General features: G+C 40.8%; 1 protein-coding gene across 5 annotated transcripts in view; it reads right to left on the bottom strand.

The window, feature by feature from the left end:
* Positions 1-20,701, bottom strand: part of adgrg6 (adhesion G protein-coupled receptor G6) — a 46,207-nt gene that overhangs the window by 18,444 nt on the left and 7,062 nt on the right. For 2 of the 5 annotated variants that reach the window (XM_072702596.1, XM_023840961.2), the window contains exons 3-8: positions 14,466-14,810; positions 11,181-11,774; positions 7,347-7,406; positions 4,296-4,343; positions 3,450-3,515; positions 2,785-2,859 (exon numbers count right to left, since the gene is read on the bottom strand). In XM_072702596.1, coding sequence (XP_072558697.1) covers positions 2,785-2,859; positions 3,450-3,515; positions 4,296-4,343; positions 7,347-7,406; positions 11,181-11,774; positions 14,466-14,810 — 1,188 coding nt within the window. The remainder of the gene's footprint in view (positions 1-2,784; positions 2,860-3,449; positions 3,516-4,295; positions 4,344-7,346; positions 7,407-11,180; positions 11,775-14,465; positions 14,811-20,701) is intronic. The other 3 variants (XM_072702595.1, XM_072702597.1, XM_023840963.2) reach the window with 3 other exon arrangements.

Below are 20,701 nucleotides of genomic sequence, written 5' to 3'. Positions count from 1 at the left end.
GGGTCGAATTTCTGTTTGTCCTTTTGGCCTGTTCTGTTGATGATGATGCTGTTTCCTGTAGAAAGCTTGTCTGGAAAAAATTAGCAAGCATGCTAAACGTGGGCAATACTGTGGCATGGGGGAATCCTGTTGGGGGGTCGGAATTGTCAGACGAGGACAGAGAGGTCAACTCATTTGTTGTGACAGCAGCATAATGCAGCAGATCTGTGAGGTCACTGACAGACGAATGAGCCCAATGTGACCCCTTTCTCATACCCAGATCTGAAGGATGATTGGTGTAGAATCCCTCAGGGTTGCTGAATGAAGCCTGTGTCAAACTATTTACAAGCGATGGCTCCAAACCTAGAGCTGAATCTAATTCTAGGTGCCCATCTGCTGCTGACATTTCAGTGGTACCTAGTAGTTCAAATGGAATTGTACTGGAAGGACTGAGAGAACGGCTGCCTTGAAACCTTGGATATTCTGCAAGCCGAAATTGATACCCTGGCAACCGTGAAAGCTGTTCGGAATTGTCTCTGTCAGCAGGGCCATATGTTTCCATTGAAGCCCATATTACAGAAGAAGTAGCCTTATTGATTTGTTGCAGGGACACGGAGTCCGTCCTTGGAACCTCTGTCACAAATAATTCACTGTGAAGCCATACAGGCAAGCTTTCCACATACTCTCTTAGCGGGGAGTGAGTATCCATGGAATCAATAAGTTTATTTTCACTTTCCATGGTGGAGAATGATGGGAACAAAGATGTGCTGCCTGAGGTGACCGCAGAAGAATATATGTGCTGAGGAGAGCTGGAGCTTGACGAACTTCTCAAAGTAACGTCTTGAGCTATGATTTGTTTGTTTGTCGGAGCTGATACTGTTCCTTCTGCTGCCAAAAGACCCTCAAAGTCACTCAATGGTGAGGCCCTCAAAGTTCTGGTGCTCTGTAATGGCCACTCAACAGGTGTAGGTGCCACAGTAAGCTGGTGACCTTGAAAACCTTTCTCAGATGTTTGTTTGTGCATCCCACTTGTGTTCACGGCTTGTATAAGTGCTCCTCCTGGAATTCTTGTAAATGTTTGAGTAGGCTTCAAGTAACCTGGTGTTTCCCCTGTCGTATCCTTAGTTGACAAGTCCTGGGGCTGGTAGGAATCCGCCCGACTGAGATGTTCCTCGGCTGCCTTTTTAGAAACGGTTGCAATTGCTGTGCTTATCTTCTGGATGCTTGCCATGGTTTGAGAAGGGTTGCGATGGACCACAGCTAAATCATTTCCAGGAGAGTAGGACGAATCAATGTCATAGAAGCTAAAAGCCCCCTCTTCGGCATCCATGTCAAAAACAAGAGCCTCTGTACCAGATGAGTATTCCCGGGGCTCTGTCCAGTTAATAGTGTGAGTGTTGTTTTCACCAACACCATTGGCCCAGTGTGGAGTGAGTGGCTTATTCTTGCGATTGCCGTGTGAGGCCAACTGAAAGGATTCTACACCCGTGCTCTGGTTCCGGACATGTGCCTGTTGCCACGAGAGCAGTAACTTTGAATCCACTGTGCTACTGGACATCATATTTGTTTTCCTAGCAACCGACAGTGTTGTGGCCACCTTGGGCTTAGGGAAGGCATCCGTTACACTCATTGTGTGAGGGACAGGAGGTTTAGTCAAATAAATCACTGGCCTGTCTTGAGGCTTAGTTACAGTTTCTGGCTTTTTCCTCACAGGCCATATCAGAGGTGTGGAAATAATGCCCAGAAACGTTCTGGAGCTTCTGTGGCCACGGATGATGTGAGGTCTAGGACGAGGTGTAGAGGAAGGTGTCACTACTTCAGTGTGCCGAAGAAGCGACCAGAAACTGGCCATCTTCTCTTTCTCAGCTCCTTTAGTGTCAGTATATGTAAAAAGGGGAGTGTCATTACCCATTTAGAAAATGGACAAAAATGTACACGTTTATTTGTGATACTCTGATCATTAAATTCCCAGGTCAACTTTATTAGCTGCTCTTCATTAAAGTATTCATATTCTTTGTACCAATGGCCTAAGTTTGCCAGAATCACCAGAATCTCCCCAGACATGGTAATCGGTCACTTATCCCCCGACTTGAGATTCTCTCTTGTGAATTCTCAGTTTATTATTATTATTTTTTAATTTTGTGACTTCTACGAAACACATTACACATAATCCTTTATTCAACTTTGTGGGACAGTTATAATGCATGGATGAAGATAGATTTTGCAGTACGTTCTGCAAAGATAAAACATTTATGTTGATAGGGTTAATACTCATGGCCAGTAGAAAACAACAGAAATTCCAGCATAGAAGATGTTTAAACAGAGGAGACATCTGCACCAGAATAATCACAAGATCAAGCCATTGTCCTTTGCAAAATTGTGAGATATACAGGGAGAAACAAGCAGAGACCAGGAAGTGTTAGACAGAATGAGGATTCCAATAACACAAAGAGATGGAATGTAATGAAAGCGATTGCAGGTCTATCATTTTAATACGTGCATCTGAAGAATTGATAAACAAGGATACTATTACTTGTGTCTTAATACTTGTGACTTTTTTTGTCAGTGTGGTTTTATGTTCTTTAACAAAGAAGCATAAAGATGTACGCAGAATATTCGAACTGACAGGAGTGTATTACTATTATCATTAACATAATGGGCGAATTATGTATTTTAAAGTGAAATCGCTGCCTAATTTGCTATCCGTAACAAGAGAGAGGCTCACGCTAACCTTATCACGCTCAATTAAATTACTTCGGGAGACAAGCAGCAGTGGTTTTGGGTGCAGCAAACACAGGATCTTACCCTTTGGCATGCCGTTAATTGCTGTTGGTGTGAGAGCTGCAGCAGCAGTAGATGAAACAGGGGTGATTTCAGAGACTGTCAGTGGGCGTGAAAATAGGTGTTGAGACCCATTACAAGACAACAGCAATATAAGAGCAAGCAGACACATCAAAAGCATTATTAAAATTGATTGTTTATAAGAAAGTCATTCGTATTGCAGTCACAGGCAGTGTTAGCCATGGGGAAAAGAGGCAGTGAGGCTGAAATGTTCTTACACGCTACATTATTTTGAAATACTTTTGGGACAAGTGCACATATAGAGCTAAAATGCTTGGAAGAATAAATGGATTAAATATATTAAATTTAGATTGTGATTATGCTCATGTTTTTCTTGAAAATTCTATAAAAATGAAAAGTCACTGGCAAAAGATGATATTTACCTTCCAAACTAATACCAGTATAGATCCACTGAATTAAGCAAGAACACTGGCATTTTTAAACATCAACACTGACCAAACAAGCACTTGCTGAAGGTACCCCAAAAGATACAGTATATTTGTAAGAGGATTCTACTCTTAGCACTTACTGAAGAATTACACAAATGCCAGTTGCTATTAGTGCTGTTGTATTTCTTAGACCAGAGAGAAACCCTGACAAACCCTGGAAACAGCTTTGGAGGATCTTACCAGGTATTACATTGCTGGTTAGAAGCATTCTATTAGAAGTTGTAGTTGTAGTGGAAATGGACTGAGCTGGTGACAAGGACAGCACACATAGGATAAATGTTTGGCAACAGTGAGTAACAGCAGCCAATAGTTAATGCCAGGCTGTTTATCAGGATTATCTATGCTGCAATACTGAATTAGAGCTACAATAACTTTCTGTTTTTAGGACATAGCGCAACTCGCAGCTGGATTAGCAGTGATGTATGGATAGTTATATTGGTCTTTTTGTGGAGGGACCCCCTCAGCGTGAAAGCTTTGACGCTAGGACAGCTTTTCTTAAATGTAATATTTAGTTCTGTCCAGTCCATGTCAATACTAAATGAACTTTACTGAATACAAGAGTTTAGACATAAAATCTAGGAACCATAATCATAAAAAGAACATGCAAAGCACTCTTGTTTTCTTCATGCCTTACATTTCAAACATATTGTTTCCTTTTGTTACAAAAATTAGCAATACTCTTAACCATAGCAGCCCACGGCACAAATTTCATAATTATCCTGATCTGAGATCCATAGACTCTGAAATTATTTTCAAAAGCTTTACTTCATTGGTCCTCAGAAGGGAAATAACTTACAGTAAGCTTAACAACCACACAATAAATACAACATGAAGTCCACATAAATGCTGTAAATACAATGTTTTTCTACAGTATAATTTTTGTACATTGTATGAGGCTAAAAATGTGATTTGAACACTAAATACGCAAGAGATAATGGTCCACAGAGAAACAATACATTATCAAATAAACAAGATGGCTTCACAAGGTTAAACAATGACATGAAACGATAAAAATGTGATGCTTACCAGCAGTGGTTGAGTTAATATGCATGTTAGTGGTGACAGAGGATGTTGCTGGTTGCAGGGACAGAAACAAGGTTAGACATGAATTACATGCATCGTAATGCAGAGAATATCTCGGGAAAGCAACCGATAAAGAACAACCTGTCCAAAAATCAATACTGGGCTTTAAAGAGCTAGTCCATTCAGCAAAGATAAATATTTGCAGACTATTTGGGTGTCTATAATAGAATATGGATGTGTTTCCTGTGTAAATCCGTTATTTAAGGTGAAAATAAACTGTATTAACCCAAATGCATCACTATTGCACAGGGCTCATTGAAATACAACAAAACACTGGTAAGAGACAGCTTACCAGTTGTTGACTTGGTGGGAATGTTAGCTGTGGTAATTGATGAAAGACTAGCGGGCTGAACTAGTGATACAGACAAGCAGGAATTGTTAGTGTCTTGGTTCATTAAGGATGACTAATAAATACGAAAACTGAAACAGAAGATGACCAATGTGAGACAGCTTACCAGTGGATGAAGTGAAGGATAAGTTAGTTGTGGTAGTTGATGAAAGACTAGCGGGCTGAACTAGTGATACAGACAAGCAGGAATTGTTAGTGTCTTGGTTCATTAAGGATGACTGATAAATACGAAAACTGAAACAGAAGATGACCGATGTGAGACAGCTTACCAGTGGATGAAGTGAAGGATAAGTTAGTTGTGGTAGTTGATAAAAGACTAGCGGGCTGAACTAGTGATACAGACAAGCAGGAATTGTTAGTGCTTTAGTTCATTAAGGATGACTGACAAATACAGAAACCAAAACAGAATATGACGAAAGAAAGAGACAGCTTGCTAGTGCATGAAGTGATAGTTGTGGTGACAGATGGCAAAGTGGAGAAATTATACATGAAATGACTCACAAGGGATGAGTAACAAATGTTGAAACCAAAATAAAAGATATCCACCATAATAGAGCTTACCAGTGGATGAAATGGTAGGAATGTTAGTCATGGTAGTTGATAAAATGGTATCGGGTTGAACTAGTGACACAGACAAACAGGTAAGATGAGGGAGATAAACCGCAGAATATGAATGAAAATATAAAGCTAAAGCTACAGATGTTCAATGGAAGAGAGATCTTACCAGGGGATGACCTGGTCAGAATGTTAGTTGTGGTTGTAGACAAAAGAGTAGTAGACTGAACTAGTTACAGAGACAAGCAGTAATGAGATAGGAAAAGGCTCACTCAATATAAATTAAAATGTTGGAACTAAAATGTGCATCTCTGCTTAACTGAATATCTGTTTTGTGCTGCATTTATGATCTAGTCAATTTATGAAACATATATATTGTGTATTTTAGTATATGTCATACGTATTCACCAAAGCAGGGGTGGCCAATCTTATCCGCAAAGGGCCGGTGTGTATTCAGGTTTTTGCTGCAACTCCCTAATTAGGTCACTAATTAGAGGACTGATTGGCTGAAGAGTCCTCACACCTGGGTTTGAACAGCTGACCTAAAGGATAACCCAAAAACCTGCACACACACCGGCCCTTTGCGGATAAGATTGGCCACCCCTGCACCAAAGCAATAAATGGTATTAAGAGTTTGATGATTTTATGTAACAATGTCACATTTTTTTAATAAAAAGCTTTTCCCTCATTTGCATAGGTATTCGTACAGGTACATTGGAAGGCTTCTCTCCACGTATCCCATCATGCTCTCCTTTAAGACACACACACACACACACACACACCCACACATATGTCAGGTAAACATATCTTTTTCGGGTTATAAACATATCTTTATTACCCGATTGGCTGGCATGAACAGGAACTGGCCCCCAATAAATTAATGCCAAGCTTATAAGAAGGAGTCACTTCAAATGAAGGTTCACTATTGACTTTTTGTTTCTGTGCTTTCCACCCAGATAAACCATTTAGGAAATGGATGGGCACGTTTGTCAGGTCCTGGGGAACGAGCAGCCTAAGTGACCGAAATTTCATCTGATCGGGAACTTTCTGAAATGTAACCTGCTTGTTGCAGGCGAAATATTACAGTTGGGCAGATTTGCCAAAAGGCAAAACAAACGCTCTGGTCGGCATAGCAAACGAGGACCGTTTAAAAGCAAACACGGAGCAAAATCTCTAGCTGATGAAGCACGGCAAGCATTTATGAACCACCATTTACAGGACAGGCAGACAACAGCAGAGAATTAACAAAAAAAATAAAAAATGCACGGTGCACTGACTAGTCTGTCGTGCAAGTTTTCTGTCTGTTTTCTAGAACTTCAGTGCTGGGTCCCTGTGGGCGTCTGTGGGCCTTCTCCAACAATACAAGCCAGTGTAACCTTAACAAAATGTACTGCTTGCCATGTTTGGTACTGCTTTACTAAGATGCATTTCTGACTTTGACCTGACGATTCCTTCTGTCTAATTCGAACGCCAAACATTTTGCGAATCACATTTAACTATGAACAACTGATAAACAAACAAACTTGGATGCACTGGGGTGCCTAAGGGTTCGCAACAATATCAAGGCGACGCAACACTGCAAAGACGAGACAACTGCCCCCCCCTCAAGGATCCTTACCAGAAATGTATCCATATTTTGCACTACAAAAGTCCTACAGTCCACTCATCTGTACAATAGCTCTTACATAGAGAAGGGATGCTAATGATTTGATGAAAGATCTCAAGAACTTTACACTATGAAAACACATCATGATCGTCATATATACATATTTAAGCAGTACATCATCCATCAAATACTATCAAACTAAACATTCTCTCACAAAAACATAAGAAATTGATAATAATCTGAATAAGAGACAGTATTTGAGATCTTTGACTATGAGGAACAGAAATGCTCTTGAGTATAATTTCTTATATGAATACATCTTGCAGGTAAGTAAAAAAAAAAAGAAAATTAAAAGAAAAAAAAAGAAAATCTGTGCAACAAGTACATTTGCAAGCCAGAGCTTGATATATTCTGCCTGAAAGGTATCAAATACATGCTGTTGGATATCCATTGATATACATGATAATGTGAGTTTGATTCCTACCTGGGCAGTTCAAGCCAGGAGAGGGACAGATGGTGGGCAAAATGGAAGGTAAAGTTGAACCTTAAAGATAAACATAAAATAAACCATTATATTTCCCACAGTTTCCCAATGTTATAACTGTAAAATAACTTACTGTAGCATATGCCCTTAATTATGCAGAGAAAGTACAGTACTGAAACGCATCTAGGCCTCTAGTGTAGGAATAATCCATGTTTCTTTGCCATTTTGCATTTATGAATCTGTAAGGACTGGAGAAATTATCTTCAATATGAATAAATATAAATTTACATACACCACGGCAAATGTTTCCCTGATATGCTAAGTGTGCCATTCTTAGGGCCTGTGTTTCAGGCCATTGTAAGAGGATCAGATGGAGACAGTAACCCTTGCAGAAGGAATGCAGCACAACGACGTTCAGCAAGTAATCAGGAGAATCTGTCGAATTCATTTGGGATTTAATAACTGAAGATAATGGTCATTTTGTTGAAAAGGACGAAAGGTTTGATCTTGCTCCCACTGTTTTGAGACCATGCCCAGATACGCTGCACCGCTTCTGTGCGGACCTTCCACACAGTGACATTCCAAGATGAATCCGTCTTTGTTTTCCTCTCACTTTTATTAGGGGTGTAATGAAAACTTACAAAGGCCTTTAGCTGTGCTGCAATAAAGCCTCTTATTAAGGAAGTTAAAATGACACATAATCCAAGTGACTCAGTACAGATGCAGTATGTGTGACTTACTGTACACAACATTGTGGACTCACAAAACATTTTCGCAATGTAAATATTACACAGTACGGCTCTAAACACACAGAATGACTGACTCAAGGCTGTGGATATATGTACTTTTGCTAATTTGCTAAAGCTAAACTACTGAAGAAGGCCTAACCTCTTTAGTAGAAAGGCTATATGGAATAGTATAAAGATTACACTCTCAGTTCTAAGTGTTGTCACATAGGATTTCAGATTCTTGTCTTGAAGTCTAGGTAAGACAAGGCCTGAGATGAGATGGTTGCTCCAAACTGTCCCTGAACTATGGAAGGAGTCTGCATTCTGATGGAGGCAGTAGGTACTGATCTGATGTAAGACTGAAAATCCATAATGCTGTGGATTTAAATTCATGTGGAAGCCTTGCTGTTGTACCCTGGAAGAAGAAAACCTGAATTGCTTTAGTAAACAATTATTTTTTAAAGTGGTATTGGGCAACTCTGTAGGTTACGCAACAAAAAGCATCTGTAAAGCAGCTCGAACCATGACATGAGCTCGTACAGTGAGTTTGTGAGCTTACAGAGAGGTAGATGAAAGCCTAGTTAGATTAGTGATATGCCTTCCAAAAGCCAGGCCATTAGCAGCAGGATTAGCCTACTTCTAGATTGGTAATCCCTTAAAAAATGCTAAGAAATGGTACAGGTTGATCTTGAGAGCACTGGTAGGTCTCTAGTGTTTCACTAGGCTGTACTGGGCCATATGAAGAGGTCCCAGTGGAAACAAAACTCATGCGTCCTTTTTTGTTTAAAGGTCTTTTCTTGTCCTTTTAGAATTGTCCTTAATGAGATATGATCATCTGAGATTTAATTGTGGGTGACAGCCTTTAAAAAGCGCATCAACTTCTAAAAACTGACTCACAAGCAACAAAATTAAATTTCACTTTAAAACAAAGAACACATGTGGCAAATATTAGTGAGACTAGGAATATTGAAAAGTGTTGACGTCCATTTGAATACTCCGTCTTGGGTTTAATCATAGAGGGCTGCTATCAAAATCAGTTTCATGTAAAATCCTAATTCGATTTTTTTTTAGGCACTCATCCATGGAAAATCAACAAAGAATCTCAAATAGCACTTTATAAATCAGGACATTTATAGTTTTATGTCAGCAAACAAGCATGTTTTTGACAGATATTAAAAATCACGAAGCTCCAGCAAGCAAGCCGGTGGTTAGTAGCAGACTCACCACTAGATGGCGCAGCTGTTGTTAAATGTGTGCAATTTGGGTAACAGACTGTAAAAGAAGATTAAACATTAGTACGTTTAATTTCACTGTTGCATCATCCAAAAAAGGCATTTCAAAACAAGAGCATGAAGCAAAATGGGTTTCACATGCTAAAATCAATCGTCGGCGCAGTCCATAGATAACATTCAGCTGGGATGAACAAAAATGGCATTAAAATAATTAAAGGCAAACATATTTTTAATGAGGAATAACACTCTTTTCCCATTATACACCTCGTAGAGGGCTATTTTTTTCAGCCTATCCTTATATGCATTTGTAGACTTGCACTTAAAAAAAATGTGAAGAAATGTTTTGGTTTAATAGGATTTTTCACATTTCTGTAACTGCTGGTCCTATTCAGGGCCGAAGGGAGTCCAGAGTCTATCTTGTTGGCTGTGCACATAAGGAAGGGAACAACCAGGAAGAGGTACCAACCCTTACCACCCCCACAGGCAATTTGGGAACTCCAATTAACCTCAGCATGTTCTTAGACTATGGGGGAGACCAGGCTACCTGGACCCCACAGAGAGAACATGCAAACTCCACACACACGGAACCCTGGTGGAGACTCGAACCCAGGTCCCAGAGGTGCGAGGCAACAGTGCTAATCACCATGCCGCCCCAAATTTTTGCCAGAAGCTTAAAGTATATAATATTAATAACTGAGCTGTTTCCACCTAACCTGCAGCATCTATGCAGCAAAAGCAGCTTCTCTCACAGAGGGACAAATAGGACCAATCTTTGTAGGCAGAAGACGGAAAGTGTTTTGTCAGTCATCTGATGTATCACCATGAGTGTTGAAACGAACAAAAGTACCTGCTAAATTGTGCATTTGAGACGGACCACCTTCTGCCAAAGCTTCAGCATTATCTAGGGCACTCTGTCGCCGGCTGTCCAGAGAGTGTCGTCTACTTAATGTTGGAATTACTGCTGATGTCATTGTTGTGCACTTTTTTGGGGGGGGCGAGATGTTGGGATATGCTTGGTTTGTGACATGTTTGGATTACCTTGGTGCATGAAGCTTAAGGGATTCAGTCCAAGTTGCCCTGAACTGTTACCCACCCTGGATAATTTGGCGAACACACCACTCCTAAATAGGGTTATTCAGTAACAGATACCATAGCCTAGTGTGCGGCCCTTCAGGAATGTTATGGAAGCTGATTCCTAGCTGCAGGGTCTGGTGGGATGAGCAGCTGATGGTAATAATACATTCTGTGAGCCCTGAGAACTTATTGTTGCTTTAGAAATCCAACATTCTGTGCATGAAGCGTCACTCATGTACCACATTCATCTAACATATGAATGAATGTATGGAGCATTTAATTGGAAAATAAATAATAAGTAATCTATAATAAATAATAAAGAAATTAACCAATGAATAGAGTCTATTTCCCCTTATTTTCCACAAAAATCCGTAAGAAAGTAAGGATCTCATCGTGTAAGTAACATCATTCTCATGTTCTTCTTCATCAGCTGGTGAGAAGTCATCAGGAACGTTTTGTATGTTCTAGACACAATATTGAACCATTACTCTGTTTGTACATCTCAAGAAAAGGACAACAATGAACAAAATAAATATTAGCAATTTCAAATAGCTATTGTAACCAGAACCGAAAGTGACCAGAACTGAAATCCCAGTCTTTGTGTACTGAAAGCTTGTCCGTCATTCTCTCCAGCCATAGCAAACAATGTGGATTTGAAATAGTTTTGTGGCAGAAACACTTACTGTACAATATTATACACAACATGATATAATGGAGCACTGGCAGAATGCAAACATTTACCGAAAGAGATGCATTAACCATGTTGGTTAACAGTGACGAACGATGATGGACATACTTACTGCAGCTCAGTGTGCTGTCAGTTTGAACGTGAGCAGGCTGAACATCCCAGAATGTGTATTCCCAGTCGAAGACATTGCCGATGGTATCACAGGTGAGGGCCTTTAGCTCTAATGTGGTGAAATTGAAATCCCACATTCTGAAATTATAAATGAATCCATCGAAACTGGTTTTGCCGCCCAACTGGAATGTCGCGCCACCTTTTATGGATCTTCCAATGGAGTTGGAACAGGGCACCGATTTGTGATTGCCATTGACGTACACGCCGACGTCTCCTGATAAACTGGACCAGGTGAGGCAGAAGGGCTTCATGGCCGACGTGAAATCGCTGGCGCTGAGGGCTGCGCCCAGCGGGCAGGTTACGCCGCTAACGCTCAACTCCATCCCTGCGCCGCTGGACTGTCCGAAGCTAATAAGGACTGTATTCTGCTCAGAGTACGTGAAGATGGTTTCGTCTGCTTTTTGACTTGTTCTTGCTATCTCGAAGCAGATGGAGAACTGCGTGAGAGCCGGCATGGCAACGTGGCTTAACAGTTTGACAGTTTTCCCAGCACTTTGTGGTATCGTCACCTTTTGATTCCTTAGTGCTACGGCAACTATACAAATGAAAAAAGACAGAGCTTTAGTCATCACACAACAATGGAGACAAGACAGACACCTTAGGGAATAATAATACAGCTCATTTGTCGATCTAATGTGCAGTGTTTCATGCGGTTGTATGCAAAACGCGCAATTTCTAAAGATCTCTGTTACTTACAAGATGGCTGTATTAATGCAAGCAATTTCCAATGCAAAAAAATTCAATTCCTTCAAATATAAATATTTCTATTATACGAGAATTGAATGAAAGGAATTGCCTTCACATCTGTTACTCGTGACTAGATAGGCATATTTTAATAGATTAAATAATTCTAAGAATAGGCTCTTAAACAGACATGGGGGCATCACCTTTCATTCAACCCTTGTGCTAACCTAATTCAGACTATTATGTATTTGGTAAACCAGTGGAGCCCTAAGTGGCTCCATCGAGACAATCAGTAGTCTCCATTCCATTTGGGGCCGGAGCCCCCAGTCATTAGTTTAACAGGAACACGATCTGTTTGTGAATCCTCGGATTGATTGGCTCTGGACTGAGCCCTGGATGTCTTAAGATCTGGGCTCATCTACCTTCCAGGTATCTCAGCGTCTTTCTCTTTCTAGCTGTTCTATGATTCATAGTTCTGAACCTTGGATATGGTATAACTACTGGCTTTCTATTTCCCACTAGCTATTTAAAGCTCTCCAGCGCGTAAAAATCTGCTGTAAAAGGACATCATTTACATTTGCTGATATGCTCCGTTTTAATAGTTTTCAGATCTGGTCGGTGAGTTTGTTGTAACTGGCTTGCATGTATCGTCAATGACAGCCAACCCTCACTGGAAATGAGGACCAGATGGCTCTCGCAATGTCCTCGTGACACGTGTCCCTGTAACTGCTCCCAGCTAGAACAGAGATGTCGATCTTGTACCCATTTTGCAAAGGCCGTCGGATATGAAAAGCTAAACGCGACGCGAGAGGACACTGGGTATCAACTGGCTTCGTCAATTCGTCGGATTTCGATAGATTGGGCGGCTGCAAAATCACGGCGCATTGAGTCTGAAATGAGAAGGAAAAAAACTGGAGGGTGCGGATAGTAAAATACTAATACGATACTACCAACGTGAGACGTATGGGGTACTCCAGTGCAGTTCTAACTCAAATCCAAGTGTGTCTCATACGGTCCAGTTATGTAATCTGTAGAAATAATTTATTGTTGGGGGACATTGCTAAAAATATCTGGATTACTGAATGTCTTTCCCCTCCTGTTCTACAATAAAATTTCTGTGTCTTCGTTCAGGAGCTTAGTCTGCCAGTTGCTTTTATATATTTGCACACTGTGTATGAAGGTATATATATGTGCCTTTTATAAACTGCACACTGTAACTTTCCATAATGGAGCCGCTTGTTTTCACTATCAAGAGAAAAATCTGACTCTTCACTAATGGCAACTATGGTCATTACAGAAGCAAAGCAGATTTCTTGGCTGAAATTACACCTAACAGACCACAAAACAGTTTTCCTTTTGAAAAAGAAAAAGAGAAAAAAAACAGGCTGTTACCCAACGATTTTACAGTTTTCTGTAAAACTGGTCTCAAGACTTTGAAAACCTTTCTGAAACACGGGAGAGGGAAAACACAGTGACCAATGTGTGACTTTCGCATTGGCTCTTATGAGGCAGTCCATCTTGTCAGCCTTATGGTTTTTTAACTCGATGCAAGGTAATAATTTGACAAAGCTGTTCATGTTCTTTAAAGTAACCATTTTATCATAGTATTACAACATCCAGAGACAGTTATGGATGGTGTATTGCCTCAATATTTAATTTACTTACATATTCTGAATATTTATATTGATCTAAAAATGAGGATTTGTCTCTAAAAAGGTATTTAAAAACTGTATGGAAAGCTAATAATAGGGTTTACCCGCGTTTATACATACATACATATATGTGCTTGCATGGTATTCAGTTGGTACAGTTGATGATATCAAACTCCAGAGACCTAAATCAGATGAAATCCAAAGTATCTAAAGAATTGCAGTTTGCCGGGAAAAAGGGGCATGTTCTTTGCTTTACGAACTGAAGCCAGAATACAGAAATTTTAGAGGAAAGTAATGATTTAGCTATGTTAGCTAATGGAAGCCATGACAGTGATGATAGTGATGATGATGATGATGTCCTCTTTGGTCTTGATGGACAATATTAAAAATAAAAGAAAAACTCCACAATTCTGATTTTTTTTAGACATTCACACCAATGCATCATGCGTCATTACAATCGGGCAATTTGTCAAACTGCATTTTTTGTCTTCTGTCCCCCGCTCAGCCTTCAAACGATCACTTTTGTGCATACAGAGATGTTAATGGCTTCTCTGTATTTAGAATTAAATTCTTTTCAGTTTTGAAGTTTGATTTATGTGTCAGGCCAGGCAATTAGTTTTTCAGGATGGAGGAATTAAACTAAAAGGGATTAAAATATTGCCCCATAAATCATGCAAACGCATAGCAAGAAACAGAAAAAGAAGCAAACAAATAAATAAAAACATATCAGATTTTAAAATGAATCAAACTGGAATATTTTTATGTAACAAACCAAGTTACCTGTTACGGCCACCTGACCGAGACCAGGGGCGTAACAATTATAAACAATGAGAACAAAAATAAACAGTAATAAATATCTAAAAAGAGACGATTGCCTGCTGTCAACATACCTTGCCTGTAACTGATATTGAAGCCTCTTTTTTGAACGCTAAAGTCCGAGTTAAAGGACACCTCCATGAAGTTCCCCGTGGAGTTGAGGCTCAGTCCGTTGGCAGTTAAACCGCAGAACGAAACATTGTTGCTGCCGGTGTTGACTACGAGCCGGTCATAGATGCACCGCAGCGCCTCCTCCAGCTCAAAGTCGAGGAAGGTTATCTGCACGACAAACCCGGCTGGGGCCTGCAGTGTCCACCTGCATGCCTGGTTTTTGGGGTAATCTCTGGGGTAGCAGGGGGACGAAAAGGATCCCTCTGGTGCGACCAGCACCTGGTTGCAATCGACCTGACAGCCCAGCACTGCCAAACCACAGTAGGAGCAACGTCACTCAAGACTTCCAAAACCAATCAGGGACAAGGACAGCAAGGACAGTCCAAGGAAGGGGACAATGAAGACAACACAGGCAGCAGTACAGTCAGGCCAAGGGGGACAAACAAAGTATTAGTGGAGCAGAGTACACAACAGTGTTACCTGCATCATGTTACATGTTCTGCATGTCTTCTAAACAGCTATTAATAATTTAATATGTATAGATCCAGGTGCCATACTACAAGGAACAGAATGTTCATCTTGTATTACTTTCTGTATTGTACTAAAAATGTCCTTTAAGGTCTAAGGTTGAGAATTTAAAGCAAAAGGAGAACACATTCATAGATGCTGTTAAAAATATGAACTGGACATGTTGAGGGGAAAAAAAAAATATCCCAAAGTAAATATTTAAAAATTCCACTCCTAAGCTTTAAAAGGTAACCTGAAGAGTACTTGCAGAGTACAGTTTTAATGAGTTGGAAAGGGGTCTTGGTTTAGAAAACAATGACTTCTGTTCATCCAGGTCCACAACACCCTGGAGCCAGAAACCACAGCAAACACCAAAGAAAAGTTCACTCCTGAGAAATTACATTTTGTTCAGTCACTTTGTAAACCAACTTATAAACCAGTGTACATAAGCACTTATAAAATGTGAATGAGAAAAATACCACAAACTGCTAAGAACTAAAAACAAATGTCAATTCCAAGTATTCAAGACGTCATTACTGAACATGCAAAATGGTTGAATTACATGTTTTGTGTCCGCCAGGCTCAGCGGGCTAGGACACAGTGCCTGCGATCAGAAGGCTGCCGGCTTAAATCCCAGGATCGACAGAGTGATCCCACCATTGGGCCCTTCAGCAAGGTCCTTAACCCCAATTGCTATAGGGACTTCTTGACCCTACTTTCGAAAAAAAGGACACCACTTTGGATAAAAGCATCTAAGTAAAGAGAATGAATCTAAGCAAATTCTTTTAACCAATTTGAAGCCTTTTATGTTTCTTTACACATGAAAACTTGATCTGGAAGGAAAAAATTCACCTATATGCACTGTGAAATATGTGAGATACTGGAAGCAAACCTCAAAGAGATTCGGAAAGTCTCTTTGTTTCTGTAATTAGAACAGGGATGTTACACACTGAAACCCAGGGAATTCCCAAGTGTTTTCAAAGCAAAGACACAGGATCAGACTCGAGGAGTGGGACACCAGACCTCTCGCTTAGCCCACCAAGGAAAATCCGCATCAGAATAAACTAGACCTACAGTTATGGACAACAAAGAGCGCTCATTTTTTGTTTACCGTCTGATTCTCTGCCAGCCCATCAACTGTGAAACCTTAGTCTTTAGATGTTTTTTGTCCCACACAATGAATCCGTGGTCCGGTTTCATGATCATCCTTATACGGTATGTTCTGCACCCGGTGTCACCTCCCTTTCGGAGTGCAGGTCTTCACGGCCGGACGTACTTTCTGGCAGCCGATGCATAAAACACCTTATTCTTAAGCTTATGTTTGAAACAGGGTCCCAGTATTAAATCATCCTGGAATTCTTTTATTTAACAGGCGTCCAGGTTACAAGTCAGAATAGTTCTTCTCTACCAACCCAGCATACAGATTCAAAACCTTAAGGATGTGTATTGAGCAACAGCAGCCGATCTATCTTTAATGGACCGAGAAAAATATATGTATTATCAACAACAAAGCACACCTTTTTCAAGATGTTGTTTTGCCTCCCATGGTGACATAAAAAAAACCCCGTTGACAGTCTACAGTTACCTCTGGGGACAACCTTAACAAAACACTTGTGACATTGTAACCGAAGAACGCAAAACTAACCAAGCCCAGTGACACTGTCTCCACCAGTGGTCTCCATTTCATAGTTAGCTGAGACGTTTAAACGTTTAACTACAAAAAGATTTTGTGAAATTATTAGTATCCAACTAATAATTTGAATAAAGTGCAAGTCTGTGATAAAGGACCCCCATTTCAAGCAGACATTTTCCTTTTCTCTCAGTCTCAGTGCACTGCAGTCCAGTATCCCGGATACTTTACACTGAAAGAGGCACCATATCCACATCATATAACTAAAAAAATGGTTACATGTCTGTGGGCCCTTGAGCAAGGCCCTTAACCCCCATGGGGGCCACTGCAGGTAACTGTCTTTCAGTGCCAAGCATGATCTCACCAATCGGTCTTTGACAGTTGATGTCACACTCGCTAAAGTCGCAGTGTATTCTGGGTCGAATCGCCATTTTGCAGGTATATAACTCAAGAGCAAGCGTTTGCATCCGCCTTTATCCTTCGAAAGATGGGATACTCGTGCTGTGTGAAAGGCTGTCATACTAAATCACAAGGCAGAAAGGTGGACCACAACATAAGATTTTTTCGGATTCCCACTTGGAAAAAAGGATATGGACGGCAGGTAGAGGAGGTGTTAAATTATTCCATGTATTATTATTTATTATGCATTTGTAAGGCTGTCTACATGATTACAGTTAACTTCATCATATAATTACTAATAACTTAACTTGAACATAAGAACATAAGAAATGTATTGAAGTAGCCATTTGGCTGCATCCAGACCTGTTAGAATCTAATATGCCTGGACCATGTCCCCCCTTAGTCTAATTTGTTCGAGGCTGTACAGATTTGTTTGCAACTTGATTACAAGTTAGCGTACCTTTGCAGTGACGATTGTGTTGTCGCAGTCCTGCGTTCGAAATGTGAACAGATCCTACACCCAGCCATTGATGAAATGTCCGTGGGCTTCAAGAGATTTATAGTTCTTGAACTGTTCATATGTGTAAGCGCTGATACCATAAACAAGGTAGTTTGTTATATCCAGAGATGAAGTTAGAGGCAACAATGTCGCGTCGGAATTCCATTTTTTTATGTGAGATCATACGGATCTATATTGCTGATTGTTGACAATTTAGCCAAATACTGATCCCTGGCATCCTTCGTAAGTTTTTCTCTGTAAGGAATTTTCTCGTTCTGCTTTTTCTTCTCAATTCTTCCTAGTGTTTGCGTCCGCGAATACCTTCAAAATGGCGAATGGGGGCGTGTCAGACAGTGCAGACACGTGACTGACAAAGACCGATATGTGTGTCATGGAGGGCTAGATGGGGTAGCCAAAAGGGGAATTTCTTTAAGGGGATCAATAAAGTGTCGTTATTATTAGGAAGTTATTGATATGGCTCTTCTTAAATTCAAAAAGCATAAATACACAAGGTGAACAAGTTATTTGTGTATTACATTTACATCACAGCTAATGTGACATCACCGGTGGCTGACAGGGGATTGGTGACGTCTGACCCACGGCGGCTCTCTTTATATGGAAAGACGGCCTAGTGGAAAAGTAACGCTGGTGACGAATCAGCAGAGGGCCCAGGCCACGCTGAATGCAGGGCGCGCTTCACGCCGTGTTTTCCTCAACACGTTGGGGAGACGGACTGGGCAGGCTTTGTGGGGCAGGGCAAGCATTGAGCTAATGCTGGATCCGTTCCCTGCATCCCCAGGAGGAAATGACTGTAATGTAAATGCCACTGCGATGACTATTAACTGGAGACAAGGAAAAAAAAATCTCTTATTTACCGGTGTCTTAAGCCTAGCCATCAGCAATTCGCTGGTGGGAATCACATGGTTCACCAGAAAAGGAGATTCCTCAAGGAAAAAAAACAAAAAACAAAACCAATCAACTTAAGGTCATTGTTTGGGTTCCATTGTTTACCCTGTTGACTTCAGCGTTCAGGAGAGTATGGACCCTTGAGAGTCGCAGTGTGGGTCAAATTTGAAATGATCTGGATTTCATTATTCCTTAAACAAAAGCACAGCAGTGTAAATATTGACACAGAAAGCAGGACACCAGCAACATAGCTGATAGATCTGGCAGCAGAGGTTGATTTTGAATAAGAAACGTGTTTTTAACCTCGCCTCGCGTCGTTAATTCATCTGTGGTTGTTTCAAACCTGCCGATTATTCTTGAATATTTGCTTGAGTTTATAATGAGCCTGCTGAGGATCACGCATTGCGAGGTGGATTATCCTGAAATGCGAAGCAGAAGCGAACACACTTCATTAGTTAGTCTTCCTCGCTTTAACACTCTTCAGCCTTAAATCCTTCCTGCTCTTTGGTCCCTGAAATTCCAGCCACCCATCGCCGCACAACGATTCTCCATAAAATTAGGTGTCCAAACAAACACTATGCTGACAAAAAAAGAATTTATCATTTGTTTTGACCCATTTAATGGGTGCTAATTAAACACTGCATTCCTGCAAAGCAAAATATATGCAGTGCCATTATATTATGGCAAAAGTGGCACATATAGTAAAGTTTGTCTGAGGTTTCAGATCGTAAATGCCATTCACTCCTCTTATTTTAGACTACGTATGCACTAAAATCTTGTGGGCAAGCTATTTCTCCAAGAAAAGTCATTATCAAGTAACCCATGCAACTATGTAGTGGTTAACTGCTTTCTCAATATAGTAATATAATTAGTGACAGCAATGTCAAACACCACCAGAAAAATGCCAATCTCAACATCCCTGATAATTCTCACAGAAGACAAACAAAAAACATTGTCTTTTGATTCACTTGTTTTAAAAATACACGTAATAAAAGACTTTTACAGCTTGTTTGGTTATGTTTATGGAACAAAAAAAAGAAATGAGTACCGCAGTGCTTTGCTGTTTCAGGGTTAAGCGCCAAACAGCGATCCCAAGACGAACACTGGAGAACAAACAACATGCCTAAAAGATTCTTCTACGTTTAATATATCCCTGTGGTCCGGGCAAAAATTCACAAGCTGCCTGGTCCCAGGCCAGTCTGCCCAGGTTCCTGTTTATCGCGATGCTCGTCTTCGAACTTGCTCCACAGGGAGACCACAAATTGTTCTTTGTTTGCATTATGCTTCAGTGTTCCTTAATTAAGATAATGGTTTATTTGTTAAGCGAACCAATGCATTTTTATTGCTGACAAGCTATACCTGCAAGACTTTCATTAACATGTCAACATGTTGACGTACAGTTTTCTCCATGGCCCTTGGGGTCCTGAGATATTAGCAACAATTAAAGAACAGTGATCCTCCCCTGCCCCCCCCACTCCCCCACCTCACATCCCTGCACTGGCCCACTGCAAAATTTAATTTAGATGGCTTCAAAGCAAAGGACGGACTTTGATTGCTGTTGATTATTTTGTCGCTTATGACATTGTGATGACTGGAGGCATTAATCACTGGGTCAGGGAAGCTCTCTATCAGAGACTGGCAGCAGCTTGACCAGAATAAAATGATAAACGGGAGACACGGCTCCAGTGATCCTAAGACCGTGTCCGCGGTCACATCAAGGGGGCTGTGATCCGCACACCTGCCCTCCACCCCACCAGGTATCCAGGTGCTGCCCACCTCTCCTGTCCGTCACCAGCTGCTTAATTGCCTGAGTCATTCAGAGGCTGCCTGGGTTTTAATTATGACCCTAGGGCTCGTTTTAAGCATGGACAAGAAAAACGATTATTCATTGTCCAGTTGGAAGATGGATGGATGATTAACGGATGGATGAATTTGTGAATTCGTCAATGTATTTTTAATGAAGAAAAAAAAACTCTTGTGCCAATAAGTCATGCTTGGGATCCCAACCATAAACAATGACGGGGTGATATTAATACTGACTGATCACGGCGTGTTTATGGGCACTTTTACCATTGTATTATGACTCCATGGCTCACAGGAAGGTGAAGCAGTGGGGGCTCCCTCTGGTGGATTCGCCCCACAGGTCCACGCAAACACTACGATCTGTTTAATAAACCCACCGGGACTGTAGCGTCGATGGCTGCGCGTAGACAAAGTGGCAATGTGCTCCTTACCGAGACCAACACGATTCCCCGCTA

Source organism: Paramormyrops kingsleyae, chromosome 19, assembly GCF_048594095.1.
Source record: "Paramormyrops kingsleyae isolate MSU_618 chromosome 19, PKINGS_0.4, whole genome shotgun sequence".
Taxonomy (NCBI): domain Eukaryota; kingdom Metazoa; phylum Chordata; class Actinopteri; order Osteoglossiformes; family Mormyridae; genus Paramormyrops; species Paramormyrops kingsleyae.
The sequence above is the reverse complement of the archived record's forward strand: the minus strand, read 5'-3'. Positions and strand labels throughout refer to the sequence as shown.